Source organism: Peromyscus leucopus, chromosome 19 (genome assembly GCF_004664715.2).
Source record: "Peromyscus leucopus breed LL Stock chromosome 19, UCI_PerLeu_2.1, whole genome shotgun sequence".
Classification (NCBI taxonomy): domain Eukaryota; kingdom Metazoa; phylum Chordata; class Mammalia; order Rodentia; family Cricetidae; genus Peromyscus; species Peromyscus leucopus.
Window position 1 is genome coordinate 3,623,733 of NC_051079.1, and position 13,228 is coordinate 3,636,960.

Genomic DNA, 13,228 nt, shown 5'->3' on the forward strand with positions numbered 1-13,228 from the left:
ATGAATGATTGGAACAAATGTTACTAATGAACATTGTATCCATGACTAGAAGTTTACGGGTAAATAAGATGTTTATGTTACCCCTTCCACAGTCTACTTACTAGTTACAAAGGGAAAAAAAGCTACTTTTTTTCAGCAGGTCACAGTATCAGAGTTAGTCAATGTCAGCTGCCTCAATAGTGGCACAGATCAATTCATGTGTTTCCTAATATGCAGTAACACAGGAGACAACCTCACTTACTTAGTCTTCCTGCCCCCAGGCATGTACTGTATCTAATCACCTGGAAGGAAAATCTCAAACTGAGGGACATTCAATTAAAAAATCCACAACTGTCTTTCCAACAAACTCTCCCCAATATACACACATACTTTGTGACATACAAGTCTCACCATGCAGCTCTAGCTGGCCTGGAACTCAGTCTAGACAAGTCAGGCCTCAAACTTGAGACAATCCCTCTCCTCAGTCGAAGCTGCCCTCCTCTTCAAGAAGGTCAATACTATATATATATATAAAAGGTGGTGTGTTGTCTCAGATAAAAGGGACTGGAGAGACATGACAGATACAACATGGAATTATGGATTAGATCCAGATTGGATAGATGTCACATGGACAACTGATAAAATTTGTATATGAAATGTGTATTATATTATAAAAGGCTCAGTATTCCTTTTCCATAATTCGTGGGATTAAAAGTGTTTAACCTTTCAGAGTTTAAAGTTTCATAGTTTTGTTTTGTTTTTTTGAGGTTTTGGAGTATTTGCAAACTTCACTGGCAAAGTGTCCCTAACCCAAAGTTAGAAATGCTCAAACGCACTAGACCCTCTGCATAATCAAGACAGCAGCTTGATGTGCTTAGGGGGGGGCTGGCAGCAGGATCAGGATCTGTCCCTGGTGCACAAGGAGCTGGCTTTTTGGAGCCCATTCCCTCTGCTGGGACACCTTGCTCACCCTTGATGCCGGGGAGGGGCTTGGACCTGCCTCAGGTGAATGTGGCAGGCTCTGCTGACTCCCATGGGAGGCCTTACCTTTTCAAAGGAGGAAAAGGGGGGTGAGTTGTGGGATAAAGGCTGGTGGGAGAGTGGGGGGAGGGAAGAGAGGGGAGTCTATGGTTGGTATGTAAAATGATTAAAAAATTCTTAATAAAAAAAAGTCCAAATACCCTTAACTTTTTAGGCATTATGATATTCAAAAGTTTTAGTACTTGGAGCCATTCCAATTCAGATTGGGGATGTTCAGTCTGTATATTGGATTTATTTATTTCTTTTTATATGCATGAGTGTTTTGTCAATGTGTGTATCTACGCATCATGCCTATACCATGTGGATGCTGGGAAATGAACCTGGGTCTTATATAAGAAAAACAATTGCTCTGAGCTGCTGAGTCATCTATCTCTCCAGCCACTCAATTTATCTCTACTAGTGCTGAATTCTTCTGATGTTGATCATTAGTCAGCCTTTGACACGCATAGGTGAACTACTCTGGATTTAACAAACCACAGATTGAAAATGAAATAAAATACAAAGAATCTGTTCTGAACACTGTATTCCTTGCCATTATTTTCTGAGAAACACAACCCAACTGTTTATAAAACATAAGCTGGATGAGGCATTACAAATACTCCAGAGGCTATTGAATCGATTTTCACAAGGGTATCAATACTGTCCAGTGAAGACAGGAATCTTCTTCACAAAGGTGCTGGGACAACTGGAACTTACACAGGAACAGGTCTTGCCTGGCCCACAGCATATGAAACTTTAACTCAGAATGGAGCACAGGCGTATAAATAAGCCAGACCTCTTGAACAGAACATTGTTGTGACTTTAGGCTAAGAACACCAGAAACACAAGAACAAAGGGGGAAAACCAAATTAATGGTTCCTCATCAATCAATCAACAACAGGTCACACAAACAAAACTTTTTCAAAAGTGAAAAAACAACCTCCATGGGAGGGAAGTTTTAGAAATAATATATCTGGGGACTGGAGAGACGGCTCAGCAGTTAAGAGCACTGGCTGCTCCTCCAGAGAACCAGGGTTCAATTCCCAGCACCTGCATGGCAGCTCACACCCGTCTATAACTCAGTTCCAGTGGATATGGAACCCTCACATGGACATACATGAAGGCAAAAACACTAATACACATAAAATAAAATTTAAAAAATCATATATCTAAGATGGACTTGTATAAACAGCTCATATTAAATAATTTGTGCACAATTTGAAGGCATATGGGAGGCTACCTGTAAGTTCCACTCACACACACAACACACAACACACAAACACACAAACCAACCATTTTATAAAAGGCACTTGAGTACCCATGTATTTTAGAATCCACAGGCCCAGGATTTTAAGATTCTGCAACCAATGCCCAAAGATATGATGGGGGTTTCATTGTGATTATGTAAGAAGACACCCTGTTCTTGAGCCATACTGATATGTTTGGAGGAAATAATGTCATTCAGTATGCCAATTACTTTCAAAAGGTTGGACAAAAAAAAAAATCAATTCAGTAGCATCAAATAATATTTTAAAAGATAAACTAGATACAGGCAAGATGTTTGTATGTGTAATATAAGTGAAAGACAAAAGGCACGCAAGTATTCGTTTAATTACTCTTAAAACTTTCCATAGGCTAAGAATCAGAGAGAGAGAGGAAGAGAGAGAGAGAGAGGAAGAGAGGAAGAGAGAGAGAGATAGGTTATTCCTCACTAGTACTTGACAGGCAGCTGTCTACCCTCTTCCAGAATACCCCTTGTCATGGAAAACTCACTGCACCTCACCTTTCAAGGCAACTCACACCCTTGTGTACAACACAGTGGGCCCAAGATAAACTCTGGCACGTTAACTGACTGTTGTTCTACACAAATCAGACCATCTCTATCTAAATACCATCACTTCAGAGAGTTGGATGTGGTTTTGTTATGCCTACCTCTGTTTCCTGGCTCCATGTTTTATCCAACTATCTGGTTTATGGCCTATCTATTATCAGGCTGAGCTGTCCTCAGCACTTCCTGGAGTCTGCAAATGAAGACTTAATGCCATCCACAAACGGCACTGGATCTGGGTAAGGTGATCTCATCAGAACAGAATCACTCAATTAATTCTCCATTTTCTGTTTTCTACTTCCTGGGCTAGGACCACAGGAGCTGACGAATGGCATTGCTTGTAAAATCAATGACGCCCCTGCCTTTGCACAGCAGCTTGGGTTTCAGAAGAACCTTAAAGCATGTCTTCACAATTCCCCTTATTAAATGTCCACTTGTCAAACTAAGCTAACATTCAGTCTCTCAGGAAAATCTGGGTCTTGGGTTCCCATGAAACAACAGAATGACAGAACAGGATAAAAAACAGTTACCTCACCTTTCAATTAGATCACAATGTATTAAAGGGCAAAGACCAATATGATCCAATTAAAGGGCAAAGACCAATATGAGTCCTTAAGTCAAATGCTACACTGACTGGCAGAAGATAAGGTGGGTTTGGCTATTCACTGAAACCAGAGAGTTCATTTCAAGTGGAGACACTAGCTGAAAATGTGACAAAATGTCAGCCTCCCAGAGTAGCTAGAGGTAGCTGATTGTGACCAGTGCAGTGACTGATGCAGAGAAAGATCTCACCAAAGCCCGCAGTATGTGTTAATAACAATTCTCTAATATATATGCCTAACAAACATTCATTATTTTGTAACTGTAGGATAAGCAAGAAGAGTTCATCCTTTTAAACAAAATGGAAAATTGTTAAAAGCAAGAGTGTGGGGGCTGGAGAGATGGCTCAGCGGTTAAGAGCACTGGCTGTTCTTCCAGAGGTCCTGAGTTCAATTCCCAGCAACCATATGGTGGCTCACAACCATCCGCAATGAGATCTGGTGCCCTCTTCTGGCCTGCAAGCATGCATGTAGGCAGAACACTGTGTACATAATAAATAAATCTTTAAAAAAAAAAGCAAGAGTGTGGTTTTACATGAATAAAAATACTAATAATTAAAGTTACAAAGTTAACATCCTTAAACACAAAAGTGTATCAACCCTACTCTGAATTGCAGAAAGAGAAACAGAGTATGTGTGAAGTTACATCTGTAATCCTGAGACCTTATCTGCAATGTAGACACTACCTGCTCTAGCCTTACAGCAAAATCTGGACCACTCAAAGTGGACCACTCACTAAGTGACCACTCACTAAGGCTTTTCTAGTATAAACTTGGGGGTGGTTTTGTTTTAAACTGTAGTGGAGAAATTTCTCTACACAATTAAAGGCTCATACATCTTCTTAAATGCACTTAAATCTCTGATGTCCACAGCAATTACACCAATCCATCAAGAAATGAGTGTTGGTGTTACACTATAGTGAGATCCTGGGGAGGAAGAGGCCAGGCAGCAATACCCTCTACACTAACAACTGACTCAGATCAACCAGAGCTCCCTCCGACAGTTTCTCTGCCCTTTTTCTAGACTCTCATTATCATGATACAGCCGTTTATCTAAGCCACATCTTCTCATTCTACACTTTCTACTTCTCATTTGGTCGGGCATTTGAGAACATCTTTAACTTATAGGTTCTTTTACAAGTGAAGATTTTAATTGTTATAAAGTGATGTGAAATCGTCCCCAGCTGGTGGTCATGTTTTGGGAGGGCACAGAATCTCTGAGGTGGGACCTAGCAGAGGAAAGTGGATGGCTGAAGAATGGGCCTTGAGTTTCACAGCCTTGGCCCTCTTCTGGCGCTCTCTCTGCTCTCTGCTCCTCCAGAGTAAAAAGAACAGTCCCACCCACATGCTCCTACCACCACGGAGCCACCGGCATGCCTTTTTGCCATAACAGGTTGGATCCCTTTCCAAGTGTGAGCCAACTCAAGTCCTTCACCAGGCTGCTTCTGCAGCTCTTCTGCCCAGCAACAGTAACTAAGGGAGTGAGGAAACAGATAAAGCTACATCTCAACAAGGACTTTGTAATGACATCAGCAATACAGACAGGTTTGCTGTCACCCGTGACCTTAGCAATAATACAAGCAGACACTATTGAGATTAAGACCCATGTCTACCTTCAAGCATGCCTCTGATTTCTTGGTCACGGGCGGCGTCTTTGGCCGTCTGTCCACTCCCATTGACAACCGTTGTGTCAGCACTGTACTCCAAAAGAAGCATCACCAGCTCCTAAACAACAACAACAGAGAAACTTTCTCAGCTGTTATTAAGCTGCTACTTTACTGTATGACAGTCTTTTCCAAATTACCAATTGCTATAATTTCTAAAATAGGAAAACATTATGTAAGAATCGTCAAACCAAATCAATTATGTCTACAATATATGATTCAAATAATTCTGCTAATAACTGATAATTGCTTAAACAATTCCCATCCCACAATCAATATATAGCCAATTTCTTTTTTTTTTTTTTTTTTTTTTTTTTTTTGCTTTTTCGAGACAGGGTTTCTCTGCGCAGCTTTGCGCCTTTCCTGGAGCTCACTTGGTAGCCCAGGCTGGCCTCAAACTCACAGAGATCTGCCTGGCTCTGCCTCCCGAGTGCTGGGATTAAAGGCGTGTGCCACCACCGCCCGGCTATATAGCCAATTTCTGTAGCTGACTTTAAAAAGGAAATTGTCTGGGAGCTAAAGCGATGGCTCAGCAATTAAGAGCACTCGTGCTTGCGCAGAGGAGCAGGTTCACTTCCCAGCACCCATGGCGGCTCACAACCATGGTGATCCCAGCTCCAAGGCTCCAACGGGTATGGTATTCACACACTCATGCTGGCAAAACATTCATACACATAACATAAAAATAACTAAGTCTAAAAACAGTGTAAGTAAATTATCCAGTTATTTTATGAAAACAACTCATGATTACATTAAATATGTAAGCAAACAAACCACAATTTATAGAGAATTCAGTATATTCACTCATTTTAATATAGCCTGATGAGAATAATTTCTTGAACACTTACATTTTCAAAACCTAATTTTAACATTTTAATTATTTTCTAAAGCAATACAGACTGATAGGATATATCATAGAGAAAGAATAGTTTATACTGAAATAATTTCCTGAAGTCAATATTCAATAAAGAGGGTGTGGCAGTTTGAATGTAATTGGTCCCCATAAGCTCATAGGGAGTGGCACTATTAGGAGGTGTGGCTTTGTTGGAGTGGGTGTGGCCTTAATGGAGGAAGTGTGTCACTGTAGGACAGGCTTTGAGGTCTCCTATGCTCGGGATACCATCCAGTGTCTCAGTTGACTTTTTGTTCCCTGCAAGATGTGGACTTTCAGCTACTTCTCCAGCACCATGTCTGCCTGCATGCTGCCATGCTCCCCACCATGATGATGATGGACTGAACCTCTGAAATTGTAATTAAATGTTTTCCTTTATAAGAGTTGCTATGGTACTGGGGTCTCTTCACAGCAATAGAAACCCTAACTAAGAGAATATTACTCATTTTCACTCTGTGGTTAACTTTCTGAACTTCAGTATGACTGGTAATGTACTAATATGTAAGCCTAGTATCATATCACCAGTCAGCCATACAACCTAAGACAAGCGACATGGGGAAAACCCAGACAGCAGAAGTGTGGTGCATGCCCTAGGACACACATCACCCAGGAAGGGCGCCAACACTTCATTTTTAGCTCCACACTAAATGCTGTTCCGACTCCTAGACTGATGGTCCCTGAAAAACATGGCGTGAGAGCCTGTCTGTCCTACGCTTTTCATCTTTCCTTTAGGCCTTAAAATCCCCTATGTTATTTTTAAGTATTCACACTTAAATACTTAAGTATATACAATGTAATGAACAAAAATATATCTACCATATACACTATATAATATACATTAGTCACTATATGATAACCACAAACATTTTAGTCTGTGTCTTTCCAGTTGGTGCTCCTCCAAGTAAGCTTGAGCCTTCCTATGGAGCCCAGGCTGGCCTCAAACAATCTTCTTGCCTTGCTTTTTTCCAGTAGATAAGGTCATAGGAGATACATAGGGAAACAGAAAACCCACTAGTATTTTAATAAAGGGAATTTTTAAATGACACTTCAGTATTTTGTGTCATTCTAGAGGTAATATTTCATGAAAATATTTCATGTGAGAAAATGAACCCAGAGAGTGATAAATATTATTAACAAAATTGCATTGATGGTGGCATATACATTTAATCCCAGTATTTGGGAGGCAGAAGCAGGTGGGTCTCTAAGTTCGAGGCCAACCTGTCTATAGAGCAAGTTCCAGGACAGTCAGGGCTACACACACACACACACACACACACACACACACACACAAAAAAAAAAAAAAAAAAAAAAAAAAAAAAAAAAAACCCTGTCTTGAAAAACCAAACCAAACCAAAAGTATTTACAAATCGTCCATTTGATAAAAGAATCGTATACAGAATATACAAAGAACTTTACAACTAACAAGACAATCCAATTTTAAAATGCAAAGAGCAGCGTATGGCAGCTCATACCTGTAAACACAACATTCAGGAGGCTGAAGAAAAGGGATCATGGGTTCAAGGCCAGCCTGGGCTACATACTGACATCTCAAAGACAAAAAAACAGAAATTTTTTAAAATAAATAAAATGGGTGAGATAGCATTTGAACAATCTGAAAAGAACTTCTGAGCCGCCCACCCTGCATTGACGTCCTGAATCAGGGGCTCTAGTCTACTTAGCCACCTCCAGGCGGGGAAGGCAAGCTCTCAGAAAAGAGCTGGTGTCAGAATAGACGTGATATTCAGAGTCAAAATTAGAACAGCAGAAGACAGCCCAAGGACTGGTGGCTGCATTTTATCCACTGTCATCGACGAGACACCCAAACGGACAAGTGGGGATGACACTGACAGCTCAGAGGACAGAGAGGCTTTGTTTTCAGGCACTGCAGAAGAACTCTTCTTGAACTTGAAACTGTTCTGCAAGCCCAACGGGGCTTCCCTCTAACCCAGTTCAAGGCCGCCTGGCCTTCTGTAACACTGCAGATCCAAGACAGCTCTGTCACCTGCTCATCCGCCAGACCCTCCTGAGCTGTCCCTGGTGCTGAAGGAAGATCCACTCAGAGAACTCCTTTAATCTGCTGGTTTTGCTGCCATCTTCTAAGCCTCTCACTAACTCCCCAAATTCTATTTATTGATCATTGACGGTAGTTATGTATTTAACATGTAAATGGCCCTACAGAGAAAACATTCCTAGATTCCAAATACTGAAGGCAGAATGGGAAGCTACCATGCAGGGGATGGACCTTGGGTTCACTCCTCAGCGTTAGGGAATCAGGGAAGCGCCACAAAACTTTGAGAAAGAGAAGTCTCTGACAGAATTGAAGCTCAGATCATGATGCTCACTGGGACAACCCCAGCAGAAGGTGAAAGTGGGGTTTTTAAAAAGCCAGGAAAATGTCTGAGGGATAAAGCCTAGGTCAAAAGCAATGGGGGCATTCCTAATTCTCAGCACAGAAGGCAAGAACGGTCCACGGTGCAGTACTTTGAGCACCAATGCAAACACGGCAAGAATCCAGTGTTAGGACTGGGAGTCTCTTTTTAGACACAGGAGACATCTGAGGTCTGAAGCAGTGAAGACAGCATGCCAGGCCGCTGACGGAGGACCCCGACGCCTTACGAGAAGCATGGGGTGAAATAACAGATTCCAAAATAATCCCCGAGGAAGATCGAATGGCGCCAAAAGAACAGATTGGCTGGGTGAGGTGGAACATTTCCAGAGAAAAGAGAAGGGTAAGGAAAACATGGAGAAATGCCTCACATCAACGAGCATCAAGCAAGCAGAGAACCAGCCGGAGAGACTGTGCCTACTCCTCCTGGAGAAGTCTCAGCTGTCAGACTAAAACGTGGAAATAGATGCCCTGAGACCTAGAGAGCCACAGTGCCCTCCGAAGACTCGAGAGAAGCGCTGGCCCTGAAAACCAGCGAGAGGGGTGCCAGGGAGCTGTAGGAGGGCTGTGGTCTTAAACTCAGGGCCGAGACAGATGCCTGCTCAAAGAAGGCTCAGGGCCGACTACGGAGTTCAGCCGCCTCCTAACCGCCCTCTCTGCTCCATCTACTTCCTTTCCTCAGCCCTCTCGTCACCTGCAGTTAGTGTCTGCTTCCCCTCAGGGAAGAGTCTGAGGTGCTCCATTTTTCCCTATACCTGAACAGCAGCCACTTCTGAACATTTACCCATAAATAAAGATATTCTGTTTCACATATTCTGGCCAAGAAAGCACTTTGTCCAATTTGTCTAATAAGTCAGAAGACTAAAGTCTACTTGTTCTGATCTTTTTTGGCAAGTGTCCCACTAAAAGGGGTACCACACAACGAAGGTGACAGAAAAGTTAGCACAGTCGTTAGTCACGTCCCCAATTGCCCTCACCCCACCCTGCACACCCACTGCCAATCATTCCTCATTAAACCATTACAATGCTGTCAGCATCACACAAGTCACCTCAGATGATCAAGAGGAAAATACCCGCACCCACATCGCTTTCTGAGCAATTTCCTAAGAAGGAATTCACACAGCATCAATTTTACCCTGCAAAAAGACACAGTTCTTTGGCTTTTAGTACACTCACAGAATTGCGCTATAATATATACTATTGAATGCTGTGGGTGATTGATTGATAAATAAAACACTGATTGGCCAATAGACAGGCAGGAAGTATAGGCAGGACTAGCAGAGAGGAACAGAATTGGGAGAACAGGAAGGCAGAGTGGGAGGAGAAGCCAACCTGCCGTCCAGGGAGCAGCATGTAAAGGCAGCAGGTAAAGCCACGGAACACATGGCGACATACAGATTAACAGAAATGGGTTAATTTAAGATAGAAGAACTAGATAACAAGAAGCCTGCCACGGCCATACAGTTTGTAAGCAATATAAGTCTCTGTGTTTACTCGGTTGGGTCTGAGGGGCTGCAGGACTGGCGGGTGAGAGAGATTTGTCCTGACCGTGGGCCAGGCAGGATTGGAGAAAACTTTAGCTACACTGAGTATCAGAACATTTCATCACCCTCAAGAGCCCTCATATCCACAGATAATTGCTCCCTGTTCTGATCCTTTTCCACATCCCCTAGCAGCCCCTCATCTACATTATGTCTTTATGAACTTGCCTCCTAAACATTTCAATGAAAGAATTATCCATTGTATGGCCATATGTGTACGGTCTCTTCCAATCACAGGGTGGAGGTTCTTCTGTTTGGGCATCTACCAGTCCTTCATTCTTCTATGGCTGGACAACTTCTCCAGCATCTGGACACCACACCTTGCTTCTTCATTAGATGAACAATTAGGCTTTTGTTTTGGGTCTATTATGAATGATGCTGCTAAGAATATTACCATATTGATTTGTTTAAACTTTATTATAAAGAATGTCATAAATTAAAAAAAAATCACACATGAAAATTAACCAGACCCAAAGACTATAAAATTCAATGAATTTCTATACAATTATAATAGGCATTTGGGAATTTTAGAGCTCCACATTAGATTTTATACTTTAGCTATGGAATGTATTTTTATGAATTTATCCACTACCAAAAATGAAAACTCCATAACAGAGTTGGAACTAGAAGGACAATGAGCTAGTTATATCCCCTTGTGTAACTCATGTTGGTGACCTGCATTCACTAACGTAAACACTCACACACTGTGAGGTATCAACTACTCTCAGAGCTCTGTTTAGAGATGATGGGCCTGGGCCAGAGGTTAATAAATGTGTTACATATTTGTAAGAAAGCATACTAAACAGGTACAAAGTGTAGCCTTGTGTACTAGGTAATTCATTTTACAAAAAAGTTCATTTTACAACGACAATCAACGGTCAAGTTCTACTCAAGTTAGAACTGGACACATGATTGATTTTACTTCTGTAACTGGGTCATGAGACCCAGCACAACTGACTTACTAAAGGGAGACTGTGCTGTGTGGACAGAACCTATTTAGTTCTCTGAGTGGGGCTGAAAAGCCTGGCGGGGTATAATTCCAGCACTTGTGAGGGTGAGGCAGGAGATTTGCCATTCAAAGCCATCCTGAGCTACATAGTAAGTTCCATGCCTCCATTAAGATTCATGCTATACCTGCCAGTCTAGGATACAGGATGAGACTCTAAAAAGGTTGGAGGAGGGAGCTGGATACTCCCTGGAAAAACCATCTCCATGGAGCTAAGCCTGAGGGTGATCTATAGAAACTCTAAACAATTCCCTACAAGCAGTGGCCTCAGTCCCATGACTTCAGTGAGCTCTGCCAACCCCCAAATGAGCCTCCAAGTGGCTCCAAGCCCCAGAAGAGAGCCGTCCAGCTGAGTTCAGTCTCTCGTCGTCCTGAACAGAGAACATAGCTAGGGTATGCATAGTGTTTTCCACTAAATCCTGCTGCTGATCTGTTACACAGCAACAAAACGAATACATATGTGTAAGCCTAGCGGTGAGCAGAGCGGCCTGATGACGGCTAGAGCATCTTCAGCTGAGCATGCGCCCTGAAACCCAAAGGTTCACTTCCCAGCTTCCCTTTAGCAAGCACGGCCAGGTGACTGCTCTAGTCAGGAGGACAAGCACAGTGTCATGTGACAACTTGCAGGAATCTCCTGGAAGAAACAGTGCTGTTCTTGTACCTGTTTTGCTTCTTCTAGCCTGATGCCCAGAATTTGCTGGCTCCCACACCAGATGATACAGTCAAAACCACACCCAGAACAAGACAGAAAATTCTCAGGTATGTGCCGCCTGCCCTGGACTTACCTAGCTGGACTTTCACGGGAGAAAAAGACTAGAGTAATCCCTATTATCTTAGGTTCTTCCCCACTGTAATTTCATCTGAAACACTTCCGGTGAGTAAACAGTATAGGAGTTAACCACACTTCACAACTCTAGACTTGTCCACACCACCAAAAGCTAGAAGACAGTGACCCAAGCCTTCCAAATCCTGACAGGTCATTTCCAAACTATCACTCAACCGAAATGGTAGAAGTTATTTCCAAATCTGTGAATTCTGAAAAAGCCTTTCCCAGAAGCTCCTGGACAACTGTGCTTAAGACAAGGGACCCAGGAAATGGGGGCTCCGCTGCAGACAGGGGTGGACAGGATTCCCAGGACTACACAGCTGCAGCTCCAGACTGACAACCTGAGCTGAGGCAAGGGCCAGAGAACTGAGGGTGGGCTCAAGAGAGGGCCACTGCAGGGACATGTGGTTACAGCTAGAAGTGGGGAAAGAAATCTGAGATGATATATATAATAGAAAGAAGAAACCAGGAAAGTATTGGGTCTGGGAGAAATAATTTATTATGTAACAAAAAACACATACAGGCCTCTCTGAGGCTCCATCTAGTATGCTGAAAATAAATTATTTGCCCAAAGTCCAGTTACAGATGAACAAAACAAGAAAAGCAGGACGGCTTGGGCAGGAGTTAAGGGTGGGAGAAAGAGAAAAAATCATGCTGAGGAGTAGGGAGTCATTTTTCCTCAGGGTTATGGATACTGGTAGGTTGCCCATACTCAGACAGGCAGCACTACTTAGAGTCAGTGGGTTATTTAGAGGAGGAGGAAGAGGAAGAGGAGGAGAAGGAATATATTAGGGGATTCAAAGGAAATGTAAGAGGGGCTAGGGAAGGATATGATCAAGATATAGTGTATAAATATGAGAAATTTTAAAAGTAAAGTACATTTTAAAATGCTTATCTGAGGGCTAGAGAGGTGGCTCAGCAGTTAAAGGCACTTGCTGTTCTTGCAGAAGACCTAGGTTCACAGCACCCATACCATAGCTCACAACCATTTGTAACTCCAGGGGATCTGACGCCCTCTGCTGACCTCCAAAGGCACTGCATGCACATGGTGCACAGGCAGCAAACCATCCCGTACATATAAAACAAATCTTTAAAAACAATGCTTATCTGCCGGAAACAAACAGGAAAGCTAACATTTCAAAAGAAAACACAAGAGTCAGTAAGAGAAGTACTGTATTCATAAACAAAAGGTTTAAATACCTGAAGAGATGCCAGAGTATTTGCTCTCAACTGTGAACCACAAGGGACAGCTGGAGGGCCACCAGCTTTTCACTATGAAGCTGCACAATATTAGAAGGCATTTTAAAATAAATGTGCACACACACAAGATACATAAGGAAGTATGAACTGACTTAGATAATGCTTAATCAAATATACATTTAAAAATCAGAAAAGACTGTTTTCTGAGTATTTGGGTCTTTCAGACCCTACTTAGGATTTAGAAAATCAGACTGATCACTTCACTGATGAAAGAAAAAACAATGGATG

At 42.3% G+C, this 13,228-nt stretch overlaps 1 protein-coding gene across 5 annotated transcripts in view; it reads right to left on the minus strand.

Annotated features, from left to right (window-relative positions):
• Osbpl1a (oxysterol binding protein like 1A) overlaps window positions 1-13,228 on the minus strand; it is a 187,676-nt gene that overhangs the window by 150,117 nt on the left and 24,331 nt on the right. For all 5 annotated transcript variants that reach the window (XM_028876667.2, XM_028876666.2, XM_037196958.1 and 2 more), the window contains one exon: window positions 5,039-5,150. In XM_028876667.2, the coding sequence (XP_028732500.1) occupies window positions 5,039-5,150 (112 nt within the window). The remainder of the gene's footprint in view (window positions 1-5,038; window positions 5,151-13,228) is intronic.